Here is a 21,173-nt window from a genome sequence, read left to right as displayed (position 1 = left end):
TTTGGTTTTCTGGGGTTTGAGTGCGTGTTGTGCGGTCCCGGGTGCCGGTTTTGTTGGAGGGCTGCGTCGGCGATTTTGGCGGGCTTTCTCCATTTAAAAAAAAAAAAAATGGCGGCAGAGACTGTTAAACGGTGTTCGCGCTGTGGGAAGCGCAGGACAACGTCGGGACTGTGCTCTGCCGGGTGCGCAGAGACACCGGCAGAGGATTCGTTCCTACCAGTGTGCGACTTAGCAATTTTCCGCGCTGGGGAGGCGCGATCGAGCTCCTCTTCCCTCGCGGTCGAGTCGGCCTTGAGTCAGGGTGCGCCGACGTCTGAGGGGATTTCGGCGGCTGTTGCAGCGTCGGGAGCGCTGGGGGAAGCCGCGGTTCCGCTAAACTACTGCACAGGACAAACAGGGTCGGCGGGATTCGGGCTAGGCTTGTTTTCCCCAGAGTTTGTAATGTTAATGCACCGTGCCTTTGTTTTACAGAGCTCTCATCCTGTTCAACCGGTGCCTGTGAATTTTCCTGTGCTGCCTGTTCCCTCTACTTCCACTACTACTACTACTACTAATAGTTTTACTGGTACTGCTGCTGTTAATACTATTTCCCCTCCGGTGAAGTCTCAGGTTGCGAAGAGGCGCAGGCTTGCGGCGGTGGACAAAGGGGACCCTGACCCTGTATCCCCTTTTTCTCTTACCCTTCCTGAGTCGCTGGAGGAAGGTGAGGTACTGGACTTGGAAGCGGAGGAACCCCCGGGTAGGGACGTGGATGATCCTTCCGCTCTCCGGCTTTTTCACAGGGAAGAGCTTTCTTCTTTAATTTCTAAGGCGTTGCAGGGATTAAACATCTCGCAGGAGGATACTCAAGTTTCTGGGTCCGCAAACCCCCTTATGGCGGGGACGCGTAAGCCGACTAGGTCCTTTCCAGTGCATGAAGCCATGCAAGAGCTTATTGCGATGCAATGGGACACTCCGGAAGCTAGTCTACGGGTGTCGAAAGCCATGCGGCTCTTGTATCCTGTGGCCCCGCACGAACTCGAGAGATTTAAGTTACCCAGGGTCGACGCGCTGGTGGCCGCGGTTACCAAAAAGACTACCTTGCTGGTTGAAGGAGGTGTTGCGCTGAAGGATGTCCAGGATAGGAAGATTGAATCTTCACTAAAAATGTCCTTTGAAGTGGCTGGAGTTACCTTACAAGCCGCGATTTGCAGTTCGTATGCGGTGCGGGCTTGTCTGCAATGGTCTCAGCTGATGGCGGATAATTTGATGGAGTCCGGGGGCTCTGTTCCCTCGGAACTGGCTGATTTGGAGTCTAGTCTAGCGTATTTGGCGGACACCTTATATGATATTATTCGCGCTTCTGCAAAGCAGATGTCTCTTTTGGTGGTTTCTCGCAGATCTTTATGGCTCCGTAATTGGGCGGCGGATGCGGCCTCCAAACTTCGGCTAGTGAAACTCCCTTTTAAAGGGTGTTTGTTGTTTGGGGAAGATTTGGATAAATTGGTGAAGGATTTTGGTGATACCAAAACACAGCGCTTACCGGAAGACAGGCCTAGGCCCCCTTTAAAATCCTTGGTGGCCAGACCACGTTTCCGGGATGTTAAGAGAAATAGACCTGGTAAGCCCTCCTTTCAGCCCGCTTATGGTTCCTTCACTTCCTCGAGACCTAGGTTTCCGCAAAAGAGTTCCTTTCGTACGGCGAAACCCCCATCAGCTCAGCCAGCCCGTGCTCCAGCAAGTCGCACCCCACAATGACGGGGTCTCGGCTCCCTCCGCCATTCCCTTGGGGGGGGGGGCGGCTGTCTGCCTTTCGGGCGGAGTGGGCCAAGATCACGTCGGATCAGTGGGTTTTGGTTATTATTCAAGAAGGTTACAAGTTAGAATTCGCTTCTCCCGTCGCCGATTCTTTCTTGGTGTCCCCGTGCAATGGGGCGGCCAAGGGAGACTCGGTCCGCCTGACTCTTCAAGTGCTTCTGGATCTGGGGGCGGTGGTGCCGGTGCCTCCGGAGGAGGTGGGTCTCGGCAGATATTCCATTTACTTCATTGTGCCCAAAAAAGGGGGGTCTTTCAGACCGGTGCTGGATCTCAAAAGGGTCAACAAATTTCTCAGGGTTCGCCATTTCCGTATGGAGACAGTGCGCTCAATGATTGCAGCGGTGAAACCTGGGGAGTTCCTCACGTCCCTCGATCTCAAGGAGGCGTACCTCCACATTCCGATATGGCCTCCGCATCAACGATTTCTTCGGTTTGCGATCCTAGGCCAGCATTATCAATTTCGGGCGATGCCCTTTGGTCTTGCAATGGCTCCCCGCACCTTTACAAAGGTGATGGTGGTGGTGGCAGCATTTCTGCGCAAAGAAGGAATTCGTGTGCACCCTTACTTGGACGACTGGTTGATCCGCGCCTCTTCCAGGCGGGAGAGTTTGTCGGTGACTCAGAGAGTGATCTCTCTCCTTCAGTCTTTGGGGTGGATCATCAACTTTCCCAAGAGCTCTCTGTCCCCGTCCCAGTCGTTGGAGCATCTGGGAGTGAGGTTTGACACTTGTCTGGGGAAGGTGTTTCTATCCCGGGACCGGGGAGAGAAGTTACAGTCTCAGGTTCGTCTGCTTCTCAGTTCGCCCAGGCCTCGGGTTTGGGATTATGTACAGGTTGTGGGCTCGATGGTGGCGGCTCTGGAGGTGGTCCCCTGGGCCCGGTTCCACATGAGGCCGTTGCAGAAGTCTCTACTTTCCCGGTGGTCCCCGGTGTCGCAGGACTACGATCGGCGTCTGCAGTGGAGTCCTCAGGCGGCCCGCAGCATGCGGTGGTAGCTCAGTGACTTCAATCTATTCCGGGGCATGCCGCTGGCGACTCCGGATTGGGTCGTGATTACGACGGATGCCAGCCTTCTGGGCTTGGGAGCACAGTGCCTGCAGGTGTCGGCGCAGGGTGTTTGGTCCTCGGAGGAGACCCAGTGGTCGATCAATATGCTGGAGTTGAGGGCGATCAGGCTTGCGCTTCTGGCGTTTCAGTCCATGATTCAGGACCGTCCGACCAGGGGTTTTTCGGACAGCGTCACAGCGGTGGCATATATCAATCGCCAGGGGGGTACCCGGAGTCCTCAGTTGGCCGAAGAGGCGATGGTTCTGTTTCGATGGGCGGAGGTACATGTTCCTCTTCTCTCAGCGGCACACATTGCGGGTCACGAAAACGTTCAGGCGGATTTTCTCAGCAGAAATCTTCTCGATCCAGGCGAATGGGAGCTGTCCGCTCGGGCGTTCGATCTGCTGGTCCTACGGTGGGGTCTTCCGGAGATGGATCTCATGGCCTCGTCCCGCAATGCGAAGCTTCCTCGGTACTTCAGCAGACGCAAGGAACAGGAGTCGGAGGGGGTGGACGCGTTAGCCCTCCCGTGGCCTCCGGGTTGCCTTCTTTATGTATTTCCTCCTTGGCCGATGATAGGTCGGGTGTTGCACCGCATCTCTCGCTTTCAGGGCAGGGTGATCCTGGTGGCTCCGGATTGGCCGCGTCGGCCGTGGTACGCGGATCTGATACAGCTGTCGGCGGGCGATCGTCTGGTGTTCCCAGTGACTCCGGACTTACTAACTCGGGGTCCAATATCCATGGAAAATCCGTCCCACTTTGGTCTTACGGCCTGGCTCTTGAACGGTCGCGGCTGAGACATAGGGGCTATTCGGAACAGGTTATTTCAACTCTTCTTCAAGCTAAAAAGATTTCTACCTCTGCCTCCTATGCTAGAGTCTGGAGAGTTTTTGAACCCTGGTGTAGGGGGCAGGGTATTTCGCCCTTCCAGGCGTCTCTGTCGGCTATTCTTTCCTTTCTACAGGAGGGCGTTGCTAAAGGGTTGGCCTATAATTCCCTGAAGGTTCAAGTGGCGGCCATTGCTTGTTACAGGGGTCGGGTCTCTGGTTCTGCGCTCGCGTCGCAGCCCGACGTGGTTCGATTCCTCAAGGGGGTTCACCATATCCGGCCTCCTGTGAAACGTACCTGTCCCGCGTGGAGTCTTAAACTTGTCCTTGGGGGATTGCGGGCGGCACCTTTTGAGCCTTTATCTACTGCTACTCTGAAAAATGTCACGTTGAAGACGGTGTTTTTGGTGGCTATGGCTTCAGCTCGAAGGGTGTTGGAGTTGCAGGCGCTATCTTGCAGGGATCCCTTTTTGCGCATTTCGGATGCTGGGGTGTCTGTTCGGACGGTACCGTCCTTTCTGCCTAAGGTGGTTTCTTCCTTTCATGTGAACCAGTGTTTGTTCCTCCCGGCTTTTCGGCGGGAGGATTGGGGGGAGCGCTTCTCGTCTTTGCGTTTCCTGGATGTCCGCCGGATTGTTCTGCATTATTTGGGGGTGACTAACGACTTTCGTCGGTCGGATCACCTGTTCGTGTTGTTCGCGGGCAAGAACAAGGGTATGGCGGCATCTAAGGCTTCCATTGCTCGTTGGGTCAAAGAAACGATTGCTTCAACTTATTTGATAGCGAGGAAACGGTTGCCGGAGCAGCTGCGTGCTCATTTGACTCGAGCGTTGGCCACGTCTTGGGCGGAGTCCGGGGGCCTTTCCTTGGAGGAGATTTGCCACGCGGCTACTTGGTCTTCTGGGAGTACCTTTTCGAAGCATTACCGATTTGGATGTGGCAGCCCATGAGGAGGCTAGTTTTGACGCTTCGGTTATTGCGGAGGCGGCATTGGCTTCCCACCCGGTTTGAGTTTTGCTTTGCTACATCTCACTTGTCTCTGGATTCATCTGCTGCTATGCTAAGGAAGGAAAAATTATGTACTTACCTGTTAATTTTCTTTCCTTTAGAAGCAGCAGATGAATCCAGAGCCCCACCCTTTTTGTGTACGGTATGCCTGTGGTTTGTGTGCCAGTTTCGGTTGGGTTATTGTTGGTAGTTGTGTTCTTTAGTTTGATGTTTGAATTTCGCTACTGGAAAGAAGTTTTTTGGATGCTATTCTATATCTGGATGCTTGGGCAAGGAGCATAACTGAATGGACAGGAGGAATACCAGTATATAAGACCACCTGTTAATCAGTTTCTCTATCTCCACCTGCTGGTCGATGTGAGCTATCCTACTTGTCTCTGGATTCATCTGCTGCTTCTAAAGGAAAGAAAATTAACAGGTAAGTACATTATTTTTCCTTAGCATTGGCAGTGAACTGTAAAATAGATGCAAACATAAGATGATCCACACAGAAGTGAGCTTTGTAGAGTATGTGAAAATGCAGAGCAAATGATTTGACAATTCTAACTAACCATATATGGTACAAGGTATGTTTTGACTCCTTGAAAAAAGCACAGACTTTTTTCCCCCAAATATAAGATGAGGGTTTTTTTATGGGGGGAGAGGGGTTGAGTGCTGAAATATGCTTGATATCTTCACTTATAAACGAGGTCTGGCACTTTTTTCCCAGAGTTCTGCTGACTTTTAAAAACGGTGGTCAACAGGACAGTTTATATTTACAAACAGAATTTTAAATAGATTTTGTTGTATTACCCCAGCAGATCTTAAACTACAGGAGGGTCCCATTTGATCACTGTGGTGTCAGGTCAAAAGCGCGCCACGACAAAGGCGCGCCCAGACAATTGAGTGCAGTGCGTGCCGCCGCACCGCTCTAAATTACAGTTTTTAGCGCTCCGACGGGGGGGGGGGGCGTGGGGGGGGAACCCCCCCACTTTACTTAATAGACATCGTGCCGCGTTGTGGGGGGTTGTAACCCCCCACATTTTACTGAAAACTTCACTTTTTCCCTGTTTTTAGGGAAAAAGTTCAGTTTATAGTAAAATGTGGAGGGTTACAACCCCCCAAACCCCCCATAACGCCGGCACGATGTCTATTAAGTAAACGGGGGGGGGGTTCCCCAACAAAAACCCCCGTCGGAGCCCCTAAAAACTGTAATTTAAAGCGGTGCGGTGGTGCGCGCTGCGCTTAATTGTCGGCGCGTGCTTTTGTCTTTCGCGCCGTTGTCTATGAACCGATCACTGTTGCTTTGGGACAGGCAGATGCATTAAGCTTTCCTAAGAGTGATTCTTTAGTTTTTCTGTTCCCATTCCCTTTTAGTGACTGACTTAAAAAAAAAAAAATTGATGAAGAGGGGAGAGTAGCAATGTAATGCTCTGAAAATAGAGCTTAAATCCTTGGCTTGCACTGTTTAGGAATTTACTTCAGCCTTCTTGCTAAATCGGGATTTAGGCAAGTTATATTTGTGGGCTTGGCATTGCAGTCAACATAGCAGGGTTAGGGAAATGCATTTGCAAAGGCAGATTTCTCTGCACTTTCCTCACTGTGTAGCATTCTTGATGAGGACTGACGGTCGTGTGCTTTTGTAACTAATTCAGATTTTATAAATAGAAAATGCAAGACAGTGCTTAAATTTTGTACAACATGGACTCGCTTTATACAGTGGTGCCTCACACAACGAACTTAATTCGTTCCAGGAGCAAGTTTGTTATGCGAAAAGTTCGTTATGTGAAACGCGTTTTCCCATAACAATACATGTTAAAAAAAATAATTCGTTCTGTAGCATAAAATATGCTAAGATAACATAAAAAAAGATAAATTTTTGGTTATTATTTTTATTTAGATACATCTAAAAACATAATTGTTTTTTAAAACAACACACATTTTTTAAATTTAAAGACAGACTAAGTAGAATCTAATTTTACAGTGAGAGGGCAGAGTCTCAGCGGCAAAAACTGGGACTTAACTGTTCATTTTTTTTTTTTTTTCTACCGTGTTTCCCCGATGATAAGGCAGGGCCATCAAATAAGACAGCCCCCCCTTTTTAGAAAAAAATGTAAAATAAGGCACCCCCCCGCAAATAAGCCACCCACCGATACCTGCGCTTACCCGAATCGGGTGGTACGGTGGGTGACTCCGTGTGGTCCCTGGCACCCCCGACACGATCGGGGCAAGAGGGAGCTCAAGCCCTCTTGCCCCCCCGACTCCCCGACACGATCGGGGCAAGAGGGAGCTCAAGCCCTCTTGCCCCCCCGACTCCCCGACACGATCGGGGCAAGAGGGAGCTCAAGCCCTCTTGCCCCCCCGACTCCCCGACACGATCGGGGCAAAAGGGAGCTCAAGCCCTCTTGCCCCCCCGACTCCCCGACACGATCGGGGCAAAAGGGAGCCCAAGCCCTCTTGCCCCGCCGATTCCCCAACTCCCCGACAATATCGGGCCAGGAGGGAGCCCAAGTCCTCCTGGCCACGGCGACCCCCTAACCCCACCCTGCACTACATTACGGGCAGGAGGGATCCCAGGCCCTCCTGCCCTCGACGCAAACCCCCCCTCCCCCCAACGCCCGCCCCCCCCCAAGAACCTCCGACCGCCCCCCCAGCCGACCCGCGACCCCCCCTGGCCGACCCCCACGACACCCCCAACCCCCTTCCCCGTACCTTTCTGTAGTTGGCCGGACAGACGGGAGCCAAACCCGCCTGTCCGGCAGGCAGCCATCGACGGAATGAGGCCGGATTGGCCCATCCGTCCCAAAGCTCCGCCTACTGGTGGGGCCTAAGGCGCCTGGGCCAATCAGAATAGGCCCGGGAGCCTTAGGTCCCTCCTGGGGGCAGGGCCTGAGGCACATGGTCGGGTTGGGCCCATGTGCCTCAGGCCCCGCCCCCAGGAGGGACCTAAGGCTCCCGGGCCTATTCTGATTGGCCCAGGCGCCTTAGGCCCCACCAGTAGGCGGAGCTTTTGGACGGATGGGCCAATCCGGCCTCATTCCGTCGTTGGCTGCCTGCCGGACAGGCGGGTTTGGCTCCCGTCTGTCCGGCCAACTACAGAAAGGTACGGGGAAGGGGGTTGGGGGTGTCGTGGGGGTCGGCCAGGGGGGTCGCGGGTCGGCTGGGGGGGCGGTCGGAGGTTCTTGGGGGGGGCGGTCGTTGGGGGGAGGGGGGGTTTGCGTCGAGGGCAGGAGGGCCTGGGATCCCTCCTGCCCGTAATGTAGTGCAGGGTGGGGTTAGGGGGTCGCCGTGGCCAGGAGGACTTGGGCTCCCTCCTGGCCCGATATTGTGTGGGGAGTTGGGGAATCGGCGGGGCAAGAGGGCTTGGGCTCCTTTTTGCCCCGATCGTGTCGGGGAGTCGGGGGGGCAAGAGGGAACCAGGCGGAGAGAGGGCAGTTAAGCGCAGTGCCTGCGCGGAAGGATGCAGCTCGGGCGACTTCGTTGTGTGAAACGAAGTTCGTTGTACGGATCAAGACATAAAGTTCGTTGTGCGCAGCGTTCGCTGTGCGAGGCGTCCGTTATGCGAGGCACCACTGTACTTCAAATTTGAGGAGGCTAGGTGGAGAGAATAGACGCAGAGATTGACTCAAGGGTTTTAGCACAGAGTTAGAGCAGTTCATTTTGAGGTCGCTTGTTGTATTTTGATTTGCATCTTTATGAAAGGCATTTTGGTGGTCTCAGCTAGATGCACAAAACATGGTTGTCAAGACCGTGTGTGACACTGTTGGCTGATTTTTGTTTTTTGGCTAACTCTGGGACAGCAGTTGATGTTCCAAGAAGTTTGCATTCAAATTATTTGCACGGAGGTCCTGTACGATCAGTCACTCTGAGAACGACTGACACGTGTGGAGCTGATTTGAGGAAGTCCTAAGAGTTGAGTAGCAGGGGAAGCCCCTAAGCAGTCTCCTGCCACTCAGCTGTTGGGGCTTTTTTTTTTTTTTAATGGCAGATATGCATGTTACACATACGCACAATATCTGCCCCATTTTAAAAAATGCTGTGCTGGCCCTCTCAAACGAACCAGAATGGAGATAGGAGGGATGCCCACTCCCTTCTGCCATCAGATGGCCCCACACCCCCCCAAAAAATGTCCGCTTCCCTTCTCTTAAAAAAAAAAGAAAATCCGTCAGGAGAGATGCCCACTCCTTGGCACCGGATGCTTCCTCCACCCCCCCTCCTCTATAGTCCCTGTCTCAGAAGTTGACAGCAGGAGGGATGCCTGATTCTCTCCTGCTACGAGGCCTGCCACTCTAAAATGGTAGGCCTTCCTCTTCCTGGTGCATCATGTGATGCATGGGGAGGGACCTTAGGCTCTGATTGGCTCAGATGCCTAAGGCCTCTCCCAACACATCATATGATGCACCAGGAAGGGGGAAGGCCTGCCATTTTGGAGTGATGGGTCTCTGAGCAGGAGGGACCAGGCGTCCCTCCTGTTGTCAACTTCTGAGAGGTACAGGGGGGGATGCCAGGGGGGCACATCCAGTGGCAGGAAAAAGTGGGCATCCCTCCTGCTGATTTTCTATTTTTAGGAAGGGGAGGGGATGTTTCGTAAGAGAGGTCCTGGCATGAGGGTTGGCATCCCTCCTGATTTTTGATGGAGCGTGGGGAGGCTGCTCACGGCAGGAGGGAGTGGGCATCTCTCCTTCTTCCATTCCAGTTTGTCGGGGAAGGCTGTCATCGGGGGAGGGGGGTACTTGCTGGTTTTTTTTGTAATGGAGCAGATATTGTGCTTGTGTAACACATGCACATCTGTGCCATTAAAAAACAAAACCAGGCAGACTTGTCAGTAACAGTTACTGACAGAGAATGACACGATGACTGTTACCCGTAGCTAGCAGCGGGTAACCTGCAGGAACGGGAAGGAAAAAAGACTGGTTGTCATAGGTTCAAGGCCATTCACTACCCTGTGGCGTGACGAATGGCCTTGTCCCTGCAGTAAAGTATGTACCACGTTGCTTCCCTTCCCACCCTCCCAGTCAGCAACCCTCCTTGGGATCACGTGTCCAGCAGCCCCCCTCTTGTGATTGCAACACTCATGCCCTTCTGATCACCGATGGAAAAAAAAAAAAAACCAACTCTGCGTCTCTCTTGGGCTCTGTCGACCCCTTCGCAGCTCCTGGGGTGGGCCTACCAGTCTCTTTGAAGCTTCCTGCAGGCAGAGCTGCTCCGACCGGAACCTTCTTGCCACCGAGTCCCTCCTTCTGATATAACTTCCGGCTGGCATTATGGGAGGGTAGACAGGGCAGCTGCCCAGGGGGCCTTGTGGTCCTGGGCATCTCTTTCCCTTATCAGGCCATCTCCCTCCTTTCCCTTCACCTTAGTGGACGCTTTTCAGAATTTTCTCTGTCTGTGGTGTCCGGATGTGGCAACCATTCTCACAAGTCCAGCTCGACTGCCCCGAAGCTGCTTTTCTGCCGTGAGCTGCTCATATGGAAACAGGAAGGTATGTCGGAGGAGAAGTTTCAGGGCAGTCACATGGGACAGGCAAGAACGATTGCTGTGTCCAGACATCTCAGGAAGCAAAAGCTTTGAAAAGCGTCAGGGAAGGGGAGGGAGATCGCCCAACGAGGGAAAGAGGTTGAGTGGCACTGAAGGGAAGTGGGGCAAGAGGGGGAGGGAGAGGGGAACAAACGCTGAAGGGAAGTGGAGAGATTGGGGTGAACAGATGCTGGAGGGAAGTGGGGGAGAGAAAGGGGGGGAGCAGACACTGGAGGGAAGTGGGGGGGAGCAGATGCTGGAGGGAAGGGGGGGCCAGACGCTGGAGGGAAGTCGGGGGGGGGGGGGGGAGCAGACAGTTTCTGGTAGAGGCATAGAAATAGAGCAGATGCTATATGGAAGAGGCAGAGAAGGCATACAGTGGATAAAAGGAAGAGACTGACGAAAGATGAGGAAAGCAGAAACCAGATGACAAAGGTAGAAAAAATTTTTTCTTTTTTGCTTTAGGATGAAGTAGTATTAAGAACATAAGCAGTGCCTCCGCCGGGTCAGACCGTAGGTCCATCCTGCCCAGCAGTCCGCTCCCGCGGCGGCCCGAACAGGTCACGACCTGTCTGAATCACTAGAAGGGGCCCCCTTGCCACCTTGGTTTCCCATTGAGTCCTATCTTCCCATCGAAGTCCTAACCCTCTGGTCTTGCACATGCACGACCTGGTTGGGTTTCTATACTTATTTCCTGGTTAGCTTTCTATACCTTTGTTACATCCCAGCACCTCTCTCAGTATCCCACGATCCCTTTATCCCTCAGGAATCCGTCCAATCCCTGTTTGAATCCCTGTACCGTACTCTGCCTGATCACTTCCTCCGGTAGCGCATTCCAGGTGTCCACGACCCTTTGGGTGAAAAAAAACTTCCTTGCCTTTGTTTTGAACCTATCTCCCTTCAGTTTCTCCGAATGCCCCCTCGTACCTGTTTTCCCTTTAAGCCTGAAGAATCTGTCCCTATCCACCCTCTCTAGGCCCCTCATGATCTTGAAGGTCTCTATCATATCTCCCCTGAGCCTCCTTTTTTCCAGAGAGAAGAGCCCCAGCCTATCCAACCTCTCGGCGTATGGGCAGTGTTCCAGCCCTCTTACCAGTTTCGTTGCTCTTCTTTGGACTCTCTCAAGTACTGCCATGTCCTTCTTGAGGTACGGCGACCAATATTGAACGCAGTATTCCAGATGTGGACGCACCATCGCTCGATACAATGGCATGATGACTTCCCGCGTCCTGGTTGTTATGCCCCTCTTTATGATGCCCAGCATCCTGTTGGCTTTTTTCGAGGCTGCTGCGCACTGCGCAGATGGCTTCAGTGATGCATCCACCAGTACACCCAAGTCTCTCTCAAGTCTGCTGTCTCCCAACAATGCCCCCCCCCAATTTGTAGTTGAACAACGTGTTCTTTTTCCCTATATGCATGACCTTGCATTTTTCCACGTTAAAGCGCATTTGCCATTTGTTTGCCCAGTCTTCCAGCTTGTCCAGGTCCCTTTGCAGGTCCTCACACTCCTCCCTGGACCTAACTCTGCCGCACATTTTGGTATCGTCTGCAAATTTTATAACCTCGCACTTTGCCTCCTTTTCCAGGTCATTGATAAATATGTTGAAGAGTAACGGCCCCAGCACCGATCCCTGTGGCACACCGCTCGTGACTCCCCGCCAGTCAGAGTATTGTCCCTTTACTCCGACCCTCTGCAGTCTACCCGACAACCAGTGCTCGATCCATCTGTGCACATCCCCTCCCACCCCGTGGTTCCACAGCTTCCTAAGCAGCCTTTCATGTGGCACCTTGTCGAAAGCCTTTTGAAAATCGAGGTAAATGATGTCTATGGGTTCCCCATTGTCCACCCGACTGCTTATTCCCTCAAAGAAGTACAAAAGGTTCGTTAAGCATGACCTTCCCTTACAGAATCCGTGCTGGCTTGTTCTCAGTAGGCCATTTCTCTCGATGTGCTCGCAAATACCATCCTTGATCATAGCTTCCACCATCTTCCCTATAATTGAAGTCAGGCTCACCGGCCTGTAGTTTCCGGGGTCACCCCTCGATCCCTTCTTGAAGATAGGTGTGACATTCGCCAGTTTCCAGTCCTCTGGTACCTCACCAGTTTTCAAGGATAGGTTGCAAACATGCTGGATTGTGCCCGCTATTTCTTGTTTTAGTTCCTTCAGAACCCTTGGGTGGATCCCGTCCGGGCCCGGCGATTTGCCGCATTTTAACCTGTCTATCTGTTTGAGGACATCCTCCTTACTTACCTCTATGTGTTCCAATTTTTCAGCCTGTTCCCCACTTATGAGCTCCTCTGAATCCGGTATGTTAGATGTGTCTTCTCTCGTGAAAACCGACGAGAAGAACGTGTTCAACCTCTCAGCTACCTCTTTATCCTCCTTAATCACTCCCTTCCTATCCCCATCGTCCAACGGCCCCACCTCCTCTCTCGCTGGTCGCTTCCCCTTTATGTAACTGAAGAATGCCTTGAAGTTCTTCGCCTCCCTGGCCAGCCCCTCTTCGTAGTTCCCTTTTGCTTTTCTAACCTCCCGGTGGCATTCCTTTTGGTATTTCCTGTGCGCCTGGTGATTTTCCTCCGTTGGGTCCTTTTTCCATCTCCGGAAGGATACTTTTTTGTCATTTATTGCCCTCTTTGCCTCTGTTGAGATCCAAACCGGGTCCTTTGATCACTTGTTCTTGCCGCCTTTCCTGAAACTGGGGACGTACATTCTTTGTGCTTCCTGCAGGGTGTCCCTGAATAGGGTCCAGGCGCTTCCTACAGTCTCCATCCTAAGGATGTTCCTGAGCTTCCTCCCCACCATTTCCCTCATAGCAGCATAGTTCCCTTTCCTGAAGTTGAGCGCAGTTGTTGCGGTCCTCCTTACTGTGGGTGTCCCCCTTTCTAATGTGAATCTGATCGCATTGTGGTCACTGCTGCCTAGTGGTTCTCCCACTTCTACCCCTCTTGCAGGCCCCCCTAATCCGTTTAGGATGAGGTCAAGAGTAGCACTCCCTCGCGTCGGTTCCCTGACTAGTTGCTCCATGAAGCAGTCCCTCACAGCTTCTACAAATCCTGTTTCCCTAGCGCAGTTGGAGTGACCCGTACTCCAGTCAATCCCCGGGTAGTTGAAGTCCCCCATCACTGTTACACTTCCAGTCCTGCATTCTTGTCTCAGTTCAGCTTCCAAGTCGTGTCCGTCTCATTCCGGCGTACCAGGTGGGCGATAGTACAGCCCCAGTTTTATGCCTGCACCCTTGTTTCTCGGCAATTTGACCCATAGTGATTCCAGCCCCTCTGTCTTTGTTGTCATATCCATCCCGACCGAGTAGATAGAGTCCTTTATATATATTGCTATGCCTCCCCCCTTCTTGTGGGTCCTGTCCCTCCTGTAGAGCTTGTACCCCGGCAGCGCCACATCCCATTGATTCTCCTCTGTCCACCATGTTTCTGTAATTCCAATTATATCCAGGTCCTCCCCCTTGGCCACGACCTCTAGTTCACCCATCTTGGCCATGAGGCTTCTTGCATTTGCGTATAAGCACCGTAGGTCCCGTTGTTTTTCCTCCACTTCTGTATTTACCTGGGCCGCCTCCCCTTGAATTTTGGGCAGTTCTGTTCCCTGTGCTTCTGCTTTGCCCTCAGCCTTTACCCTCGTAGCTTTCGGTTTCCCCACATTCCCGCCACCCCATTTCCCCGCTTTTCCTCTGGGTTTTCTAGCCCTACCGGCCCCCTCCTGGGCTATCATCCCATGAGTATTGTAGCTGTGTTGATAAACATTTATAAACAAAGCCTTGCCAGCTGAAGAACTCTTCTTCTAATTTGGCAGCCAGAACTCTGATTTATAAAATGACAATTGTACAGAATATTGTTTCTTTTTATACTTTTAATAAAATAAGTTCAGTATAAAACTATTTGAGGCTTGTGCGGATGGGATCAGATAGTTTGTCCCCGCCCGTCCACATGAGGAGTCCCCTCTGTCCCCCCCCTCCTAAATATTACTTGTCTCCATAAAAAGCAGCAATTACTTGTGACAGTTTTGATTTTAGTTTTAATTGAGTTTTACAGACAATTCAAAACAAGTCAGACATTTGCAGAACAGGCATAAAACCAATTCCCTTCTCCCTCTCCCCAGTCGGGTGGGGTTGGCATATCAACAAAATGCTATCCCAAAGAAGTAGATTTAAGGCAGAATGTGATGAACAGAAAGAAGATGCCTGATGCAGCAATTGTCTCCCCTTATGATCTTTTTTTAAATTACATATTTAATGTTGGTACCTGCTGGTCTGAAGCAATTTAGTGCAGGATAGTCTGGCTCCGGAGCTGCACAGTTGTTATGCTGCCCAGTCTCTCCCACTCTTATCTGCTTAGTTGCAATGAGTTGTGGCAGGCTTGAGCCAATTAGATTCTTGAGGGGAGTCTCAACACTAAGACTCACTACTGGTAGAGCTCTGCACATCCACCAATCTGGGAGAAAGAGCTGGAGCTTGATGGCCAATCAGAAGCACTTCTACAAGGAAGTGTTCATGATTGGCCATCAAGCTCCAGCTCTGTCTCCTTGACTGGTTTCAAGTTTCAAGTTTAATATGTTTTTGATTAATCGCTTCATCTAAATTCGAAGCGATGTACAATATGATAAAATTACAATGTAAAAACAGAATCATAGAAGATAATACTAACAAGGTTAAAAAACAAATTTGACGAAACTGGAGACAAGAGGAAAATATGGGGAAGAAGTTACATTTTAAATAAAAAAGAATATACATAAAGGGAAAGCACATAAGGGAGGGATAATGATAATAATTTTAAAAAGATAAAATTTAGTAGAAGAGTAAAATTGGAAATGAGACTTGAAAGAAAACTTTATGAGATTCTCTTGATTATTTAAAAAGACGATTAGAAGCATAGTTAGTTTATAAATGCGTCATTAAACAGGAATGTTTTTAGTTTACATTTAAATTTTCCTAAATTAGATTCTTCCCTTATAAAGCTCGGTAGAGAATTCCAAGTCTGGGGTGCAGTGACTGAAAAAATAAACTGACGACGCGTATTTATTATTTTTAGCGATGGAATCGTTAGAAGGTGCTGTGCGGCAGATCTTAAAGTTCTATTAGCTGTATAAGGGATAAGCAGTTTGTGAATGAAAGCCGGAGTTTTATAGAGAAGTGATTTAAAGGTGAGCAAGCAGAGTTTATATATTATTCGATGACCCACCGGAAGCCAATGGGCTTCCTTAAGGAGCGGCGTTACGTGATCAAATTTTCTTGCTTTATAGATAAGTTTAATGGATGTATTTTGTATTATCTGTAAGCGTTTTATTTCCTTTTGTGCTATACCTTTGAACAGGGCATTACAGTAATCTATCTTTGAAATGACAAGTGAATGAATAAGGATATTTAAAGAATTGGCATTAAGGAACTGTGATACAGAGCGGATTTGTCGAAGCCTGAAAAATGAGGACTTTATAACATTACTAATATGGTCGTGGAAGGAGAGAGAGTGATCGAAAGTAACTCCGAGTATTTTAATATTGTTTACCTCTTGTAAAGGATGACCCTTAATAGAAATTGGGAGGCTTAGTTTGGGGTTATCCTTCCAGGGAAAAAGTAGTACATTAGATTTAGAAATGTTCAATGCAAGTTTATTGTTGTTTAACCAATTATGTATTTGTTCTAATTTTATATTGATTACTGATATGTCTGAAGGATTATTGGTATCAATGGGGTGCAGGAGTTGGATATCGTCGGCATAAGCGAAGACATTAAAGCCGATAGATTGACATAAAGTTAACAAAGGTGCAAGAAATATATTAAATAGAAGAGGAGAAAGTATAGAACCTTGTGGGACACCGTTTGAAGAGGGGAAAGTATTGGAAGTTGAATTATTGAAAAAAACAGATGAAGAACGATCAGAAAAGTAAGAGTGAAACCAAGATAGAACTTGGTCTGTGATACCAATTGACTGGAGCCTAGTTAGTAATAGCTCATGATCAATTGTGTCGAAAGCCGCCGAAAGATCCAAAGAAACTAAGAGAACTGATTGATGATGGTCTAGAAAGTAGTGAATAATGGTAGTCATGCCTATTAGTGAATGTTCTGTAGAATGATGTTGCCTAAAGCCAGTCTGATTGGGGTGAAGAATATTAGTTTTTTCGATAAAATCTGTAATCTGGTTAAACACCACCTTCTCAGTTAGTTTAGATAAAAATGGGATATTGGCTATCGGTCTGTAGTTCGACATATCTTCAGGACTAATTTTGTGATTTTTAATGATCGGATGAATAATTGAGTGTTTCCAAGCCGTAGGAATGATACCTTTTTTTAGACTGTTACTAACCAGGGTAAGAATTGCTGGTCCGAAAATCTTAAAGAATCGCTTAAGGAGGAAGGGAGGAATAGAATCAGTTTGGGAACCTTTTAAATTAATAGTTTTTAAAGTAGCTTCAATCTCTGCTAAAGTAGGAATATTAAATAAAGAACATTTTGAAGAAAATGAGCTAAGCTCCGTTAGTACTTGATCAGATTTAACTAAAGAGTTTATAGTGAATGTGGATCTGATATTGTCAATTTTTTCGATGAAATAAGTAGCGAGTTCTTGAGAAGTGAGTTTAATTTCAGTATCTTGTTTTTTACGTTGATTAAAATGAGTAATTGAATTTAATATACGATAAAGAGTGGAGGAATTTGTGGTGGATATATAGAGTTCTCCCATATGAGTGGCAAGTAGCAACTGGTCCGCTGAGGGATCAAAGAAGTTTAGAGGGAACATTGGAACAAAGGTAGGCAGGCATTTCTGTGGGAACCCTGGAGAACCAGCATTCATCCCCGCAGAAGTCCTGGGGACCTGGGGGGGCATCCCTATTCCCATGCAGACCTCTGTTCTAGACAAGGGAGTATATGAGAGTATTGTGGAACAACTTGCAGTACCTGTGCTGTACCCTTAATTTTTTGTGAGTGATGAGAGAACATGTTAGTTTTATTAAAATCTTTATATACCGCATATACAGCCAAAAAGGATCAAAGCGGTTTACAATATAATTCAATCAAAATTGAGAAAAGAACTCCATTTAAATAGAAAAAGAAATGAAAAAGAAAAGGAATAGCATGTTTTGCTGTTTAATCTGGCATATTCTGAAGTGGTAAATTAATTACAAAAATGAAATGGGCAGTGTTAAGATTCTAAATTGCAACCAGGATTTAACATTTTCGATCCATCAATATTAAATTTTATTTTTCAGAAGGTGAATTTGTGAGTGATGTCTTGCTTGTTCCAGAGAAGTGCCGTTTTTTTCACAAAGACATGATGGATGTATGTGAAAGTTATCAGCATTGGCATGCTGTAGCCAGAGAGGTAAGAATGCAAATGTATTGAAAAATTCAACTACTACAAATATAAGCCTAAACTAAAACTTAATTTTATAGACGGTGTCTTCAGCCAAAAAGGGGCTCAACTCGGTTTACAATAATATAAGTATAGTACATAAATATAGAAGAATGTAATCTAGAATGGCTTAGTTTCCAAAGTGTTTAGTAAACAAGAAAGTTTTCAGAGCTTTCCGAAATAAATGAAGGGGCCTAGACTTCTAAGTGAAAGCAGTAACTCATTCCAGAGCTCAGTTAGTTTGAAAATGAAAGAGTGGCTGAATCTCTTGAAAGTTCTATTTTTACCCCTAAGGGAAGGAAATGTAAGTTTTAATTTTTATCCCAGGACAAGCAGGCAGCATATTCTTGACTGATGGGTGACGGCACCGACGGAGCCCCGGTACGGACAATTTTAGAGTGATTGCACTCTAAGAACTTGGAAAGTTCTAGCAGGCTGCACGCGCGAGTGCCTTACCGCCCGACGGAGGCGCACGGTCCCCAGTTTCTTAGTTTCTGCGGAGCTAAGAAGACGCGTGTTTCCAACAGCTGTTGGAAAATTTTTTCAATTTTTTCTCGCCTTCCCGCTCGTGCGTTATTTCTTGTCGTGAAGTGTTCACCTTCATGCCCCCTTCACCGGGTTTTAAGAAGTGTCAGCGGTGTGCACGTCCTATTTCCCTTTCCGACCCACACAAGTGGTGCCTTCAGTATCTGGGTCCGGACCATAGGGCTGAAATGTGCACCCGCTGCAATTCTCTCCAAAAGAGAACTCTAAAGAATCGCCAAATTCAACAGCGGATTCTTTTCGGTGCCGCCATGAAAGTTCCCCCGACATCGACACCGACAACTTCCTCCAAATCGGCACCGGTGACTTCGACGCCGCAAGATCCATCCTCGGTGTCGCACCCTGTAGGTAAGCCGGCTAAGAAGCCATCCCCTACTGGCCCGCCAGTCGAACAAGTTTCCAAGTTTATTAGTTTTTAATATCCCGATCATAAAATGAATATCTGACCGGTTTACAATTATAAAAAAAATTTAATATAGAGTAGAGAGAAATAAAAAAGAGTGTAAAAAAGTAGATAGAGTGAACAAATATGACATTTACAGACAAACTAGAAAGTGAGGAAAGATGGGGAGGTGGGAAAAGTTACATAATTATAGAAGAAAAAAGGATATAGAGGAAAAAGGGGATGACACATAAGGGGTGGGGGCATAATAAAGAAGAAGGTGGACTGCCCTAAAAAAAAAAAAAAAAAAATTATAATAATTTTAAGATTAGGATTTATCGTATGCATCTTGAAAAAGGAAAGTTTTGAGATTAACCTTAAATTTTGGTAGTTGTAGTTCATCACGAAGATATTGAGGGAGAGAATTCCATAAGGTGGGTGCTGTTATTGCGAAATTAGTTTTTCTAGTGTAATAGGATTCTTTTAAGGATGGTATATAGAAAAGTTTTTGATCAGTAGATCTTAAAGAACGAGGTGAACTTTGGGGTATTAATAATTTATCAAGAAATAAAGGTAAATGAGAGATTTTAATTTTGAAAGAGAGGAGAATAATTTTATAAATTATACGGTGAGTCAAGTCCTGCAGACTGTGCGCCGGCCCCGCAAACCCTCCGCTCCCATTAAAGTCACTGCCTCTTCATCGGCATCAACTTCGCCTGAGCGTCGAGCTGCACCGCAGGTACTGAGCAAGAAAAAAGCGGTACCGGTGCCATCGGGACCGTCCTTGGATGAGAGAATAGCATCCATCCTTCAGGTCCAGCTTAAGGAGCAATTACAACACTTGCTCCCAGCTCTACTAACTCCACACCTTCCAGTGTCGGTACCTACTGAGCTTTCGGTGCCGATTGTCGAACAGCCTATTCTGTTGGCATCGACGTTATCGGCACCGCAAAAAATCTGTCTCTATGCCTGTTCTCTCGGCGGAACCGAAGTCTCTTCGACGCACTGCTTACTCGACTTCTGAGCCGGTACCGTTCTCTGACACCCGTACCGCTGTACAGTCACCCGGTACGGTGTCCATGAGATCAGGTAAATCGGTGCGCAAGACCAAGCATACCGAACCTTCTACTCCCCTTTCTCAGGGCCGTCTCTCATCGGTACGGGACCCTGATTTGTGGGATGATTCTGACGACCCTCTCGGTACCGAGGCAGATTAGTCCTCGGATGAGGATGAACCATCGGTGCAGGATCCTGCTAGCAAGCCAGAGCACTCGTCCTTCACCAAGTTTCTTAAGGAGATGTCAGACACCCTTTCCATCCTCCTAGAGTCTGACTCTAAAAAATCCAAGGCATTTCTTGATGCTTTGGATTTTGACCAGCCTCCTAAAGAATTTTTAAAGTTGCCCCTCCATGACATCTTGAGGGAAACTTTTTACAAAAATTTAGAAACCCCTCTAACCATTCCAGGAGCCCCCAGGAAGCTGGAATCGCTTTATAAAGTGATTCCTATTCCAGGGTTTGACAAACCCCAGCTGCCCCATGAATCTCTGCTGGTGGAGTCAACCCTCAAAAAATCGGCAGGCTCTAGTGTGTATGCCTCTGTCCCTCCTGGTAGAGAGGGTAAGGCCATGGATAAATTTGGCAAAAGGCTTTACCAAAATGCAATGTTGGCCAACCGTTCAGGTAATTATGCGTTTCACTTCTCTTTTTACCTGAAACATCTGATTCAACAAGTGGCTTCTTTTCAAAAGTATCTTCCTGACCGTAAATTTCCTGCATTTCAACAATGCACTTCCAGTATCCTGCAACTCAGGAAGTTTATGGTCCGTTCCATCTATGATACTTTTGAACTCACATCCCGAGCCACGGCTATGTCTGTGGCGATGAGACGATTAGCATGGCTTCGAGTCTCAGACCTTGATGTGAACCACCAGGACCGCCTTGCCAATGCTCCCTGCCTGGGTGACGAGCTGTTTGGAGAGTCTATGGATACCACCACTCAAAAGCTCTCTGCCCATGAGACGAGGTGGGATACCTTGTTGAAAAATAAGAAGAAGCCTCCTCCTCCTCGACTTTTAGACAGCAACCTTCATATCAGAGGCGGTTTTCTGCTCGGCCGGTTCAGCCTCATCCTCCTCAACCTCGGAGGCAACGGCAACAGCATCAACAGGCTCGTCAGCAACAGCAGCCTGCCATCAAGCCTGTCACTCAGACTAAGCCGACTCAGCCCTTTTGACTCCCTTCTCCAGGGCATTGCCAGTCTTCCTCCCTCCTGTCCTCTTCCACAGCCTATAGGAGGTCGATTAAACATTTTTTACTCTCGATGGGAAGTAATCACCACCGACCAGTGGGTGCTCTCGATCATAGCCCACGGCTACTCCCTCAATTTTCAGACTCCTCCGCCGTTAGGCCTGCCAAAAGAGTCTGCTTCCAACAAGTCTCAGTCCCTCCTTCTCGCTCAAGAGGTTCAATCCCTCCTTCTTCTCAATGCCATCGAAGAAGTTCCTCAAGATCAGCGAGGTCAGGGATTTTACTCCAGGTACTTTCTAGTTCCCAAAAAGACCGGAGACCTCAGACCCATCTTAGATCTCAGAGATCTCAACAAATGTTTGGTCAAAGAGAAGTTCAAAATGCTCTCTCTTGCCACCCTCTACCCTCTTCTCACTCAGGGCGACTGGCTATGCTCCCTCGATCTCAAAGAGGCTTACAC

The 21,173-nt window shown here is 48.7% G+C and overlaps 1 protein-coding gene across 5 annotated transcripts in view; it reads left to right on the top strand.

Annotated features, from left to right (window-relative positions):
• Positions 1 to 21,173, top strand: part of APLP2 (amyloid beta precursor like protein 2) — a 341,040-nt gene that overhangs the window by 133,998 nt on the left and 185,869 nt on the right. For all 5 annotated transcript variants that reach the window (XM_033919055.1, XM_033919054.1, XM_033919052.1 and 2 more), the window contains exon 4: positions 17,396 to 17,508. In XM_033919055.1, the coding sequence (XP_033774946.1) occupies positions 17,396 to 17,508 (113 nt within the window). The remainder of the gene's footprint in view (positions 1 to 17,395; positions 17,509 to 21,173) is intronic.

This window comes from Geotrypetes seraphini, chromosome 13 (assembly GCF_902459505.1).
Source record: "Geotrypetes seraphini chromosome 13, aGeoSer1.1, whole genome shotgun sequence".
Classification (NCBI taxonomy): Eukaryota; Metazoa; Chordata; class Amphibia; order Gymnophiona; family Dermophiidae; genus Geotrypetes; species Geotrypetes seraphini.
The sequence above is the reverse complement of the archived record's forward strand: the minus strand, read 5'-3'. Positions and strand labels throughout refer to the sequence as shown.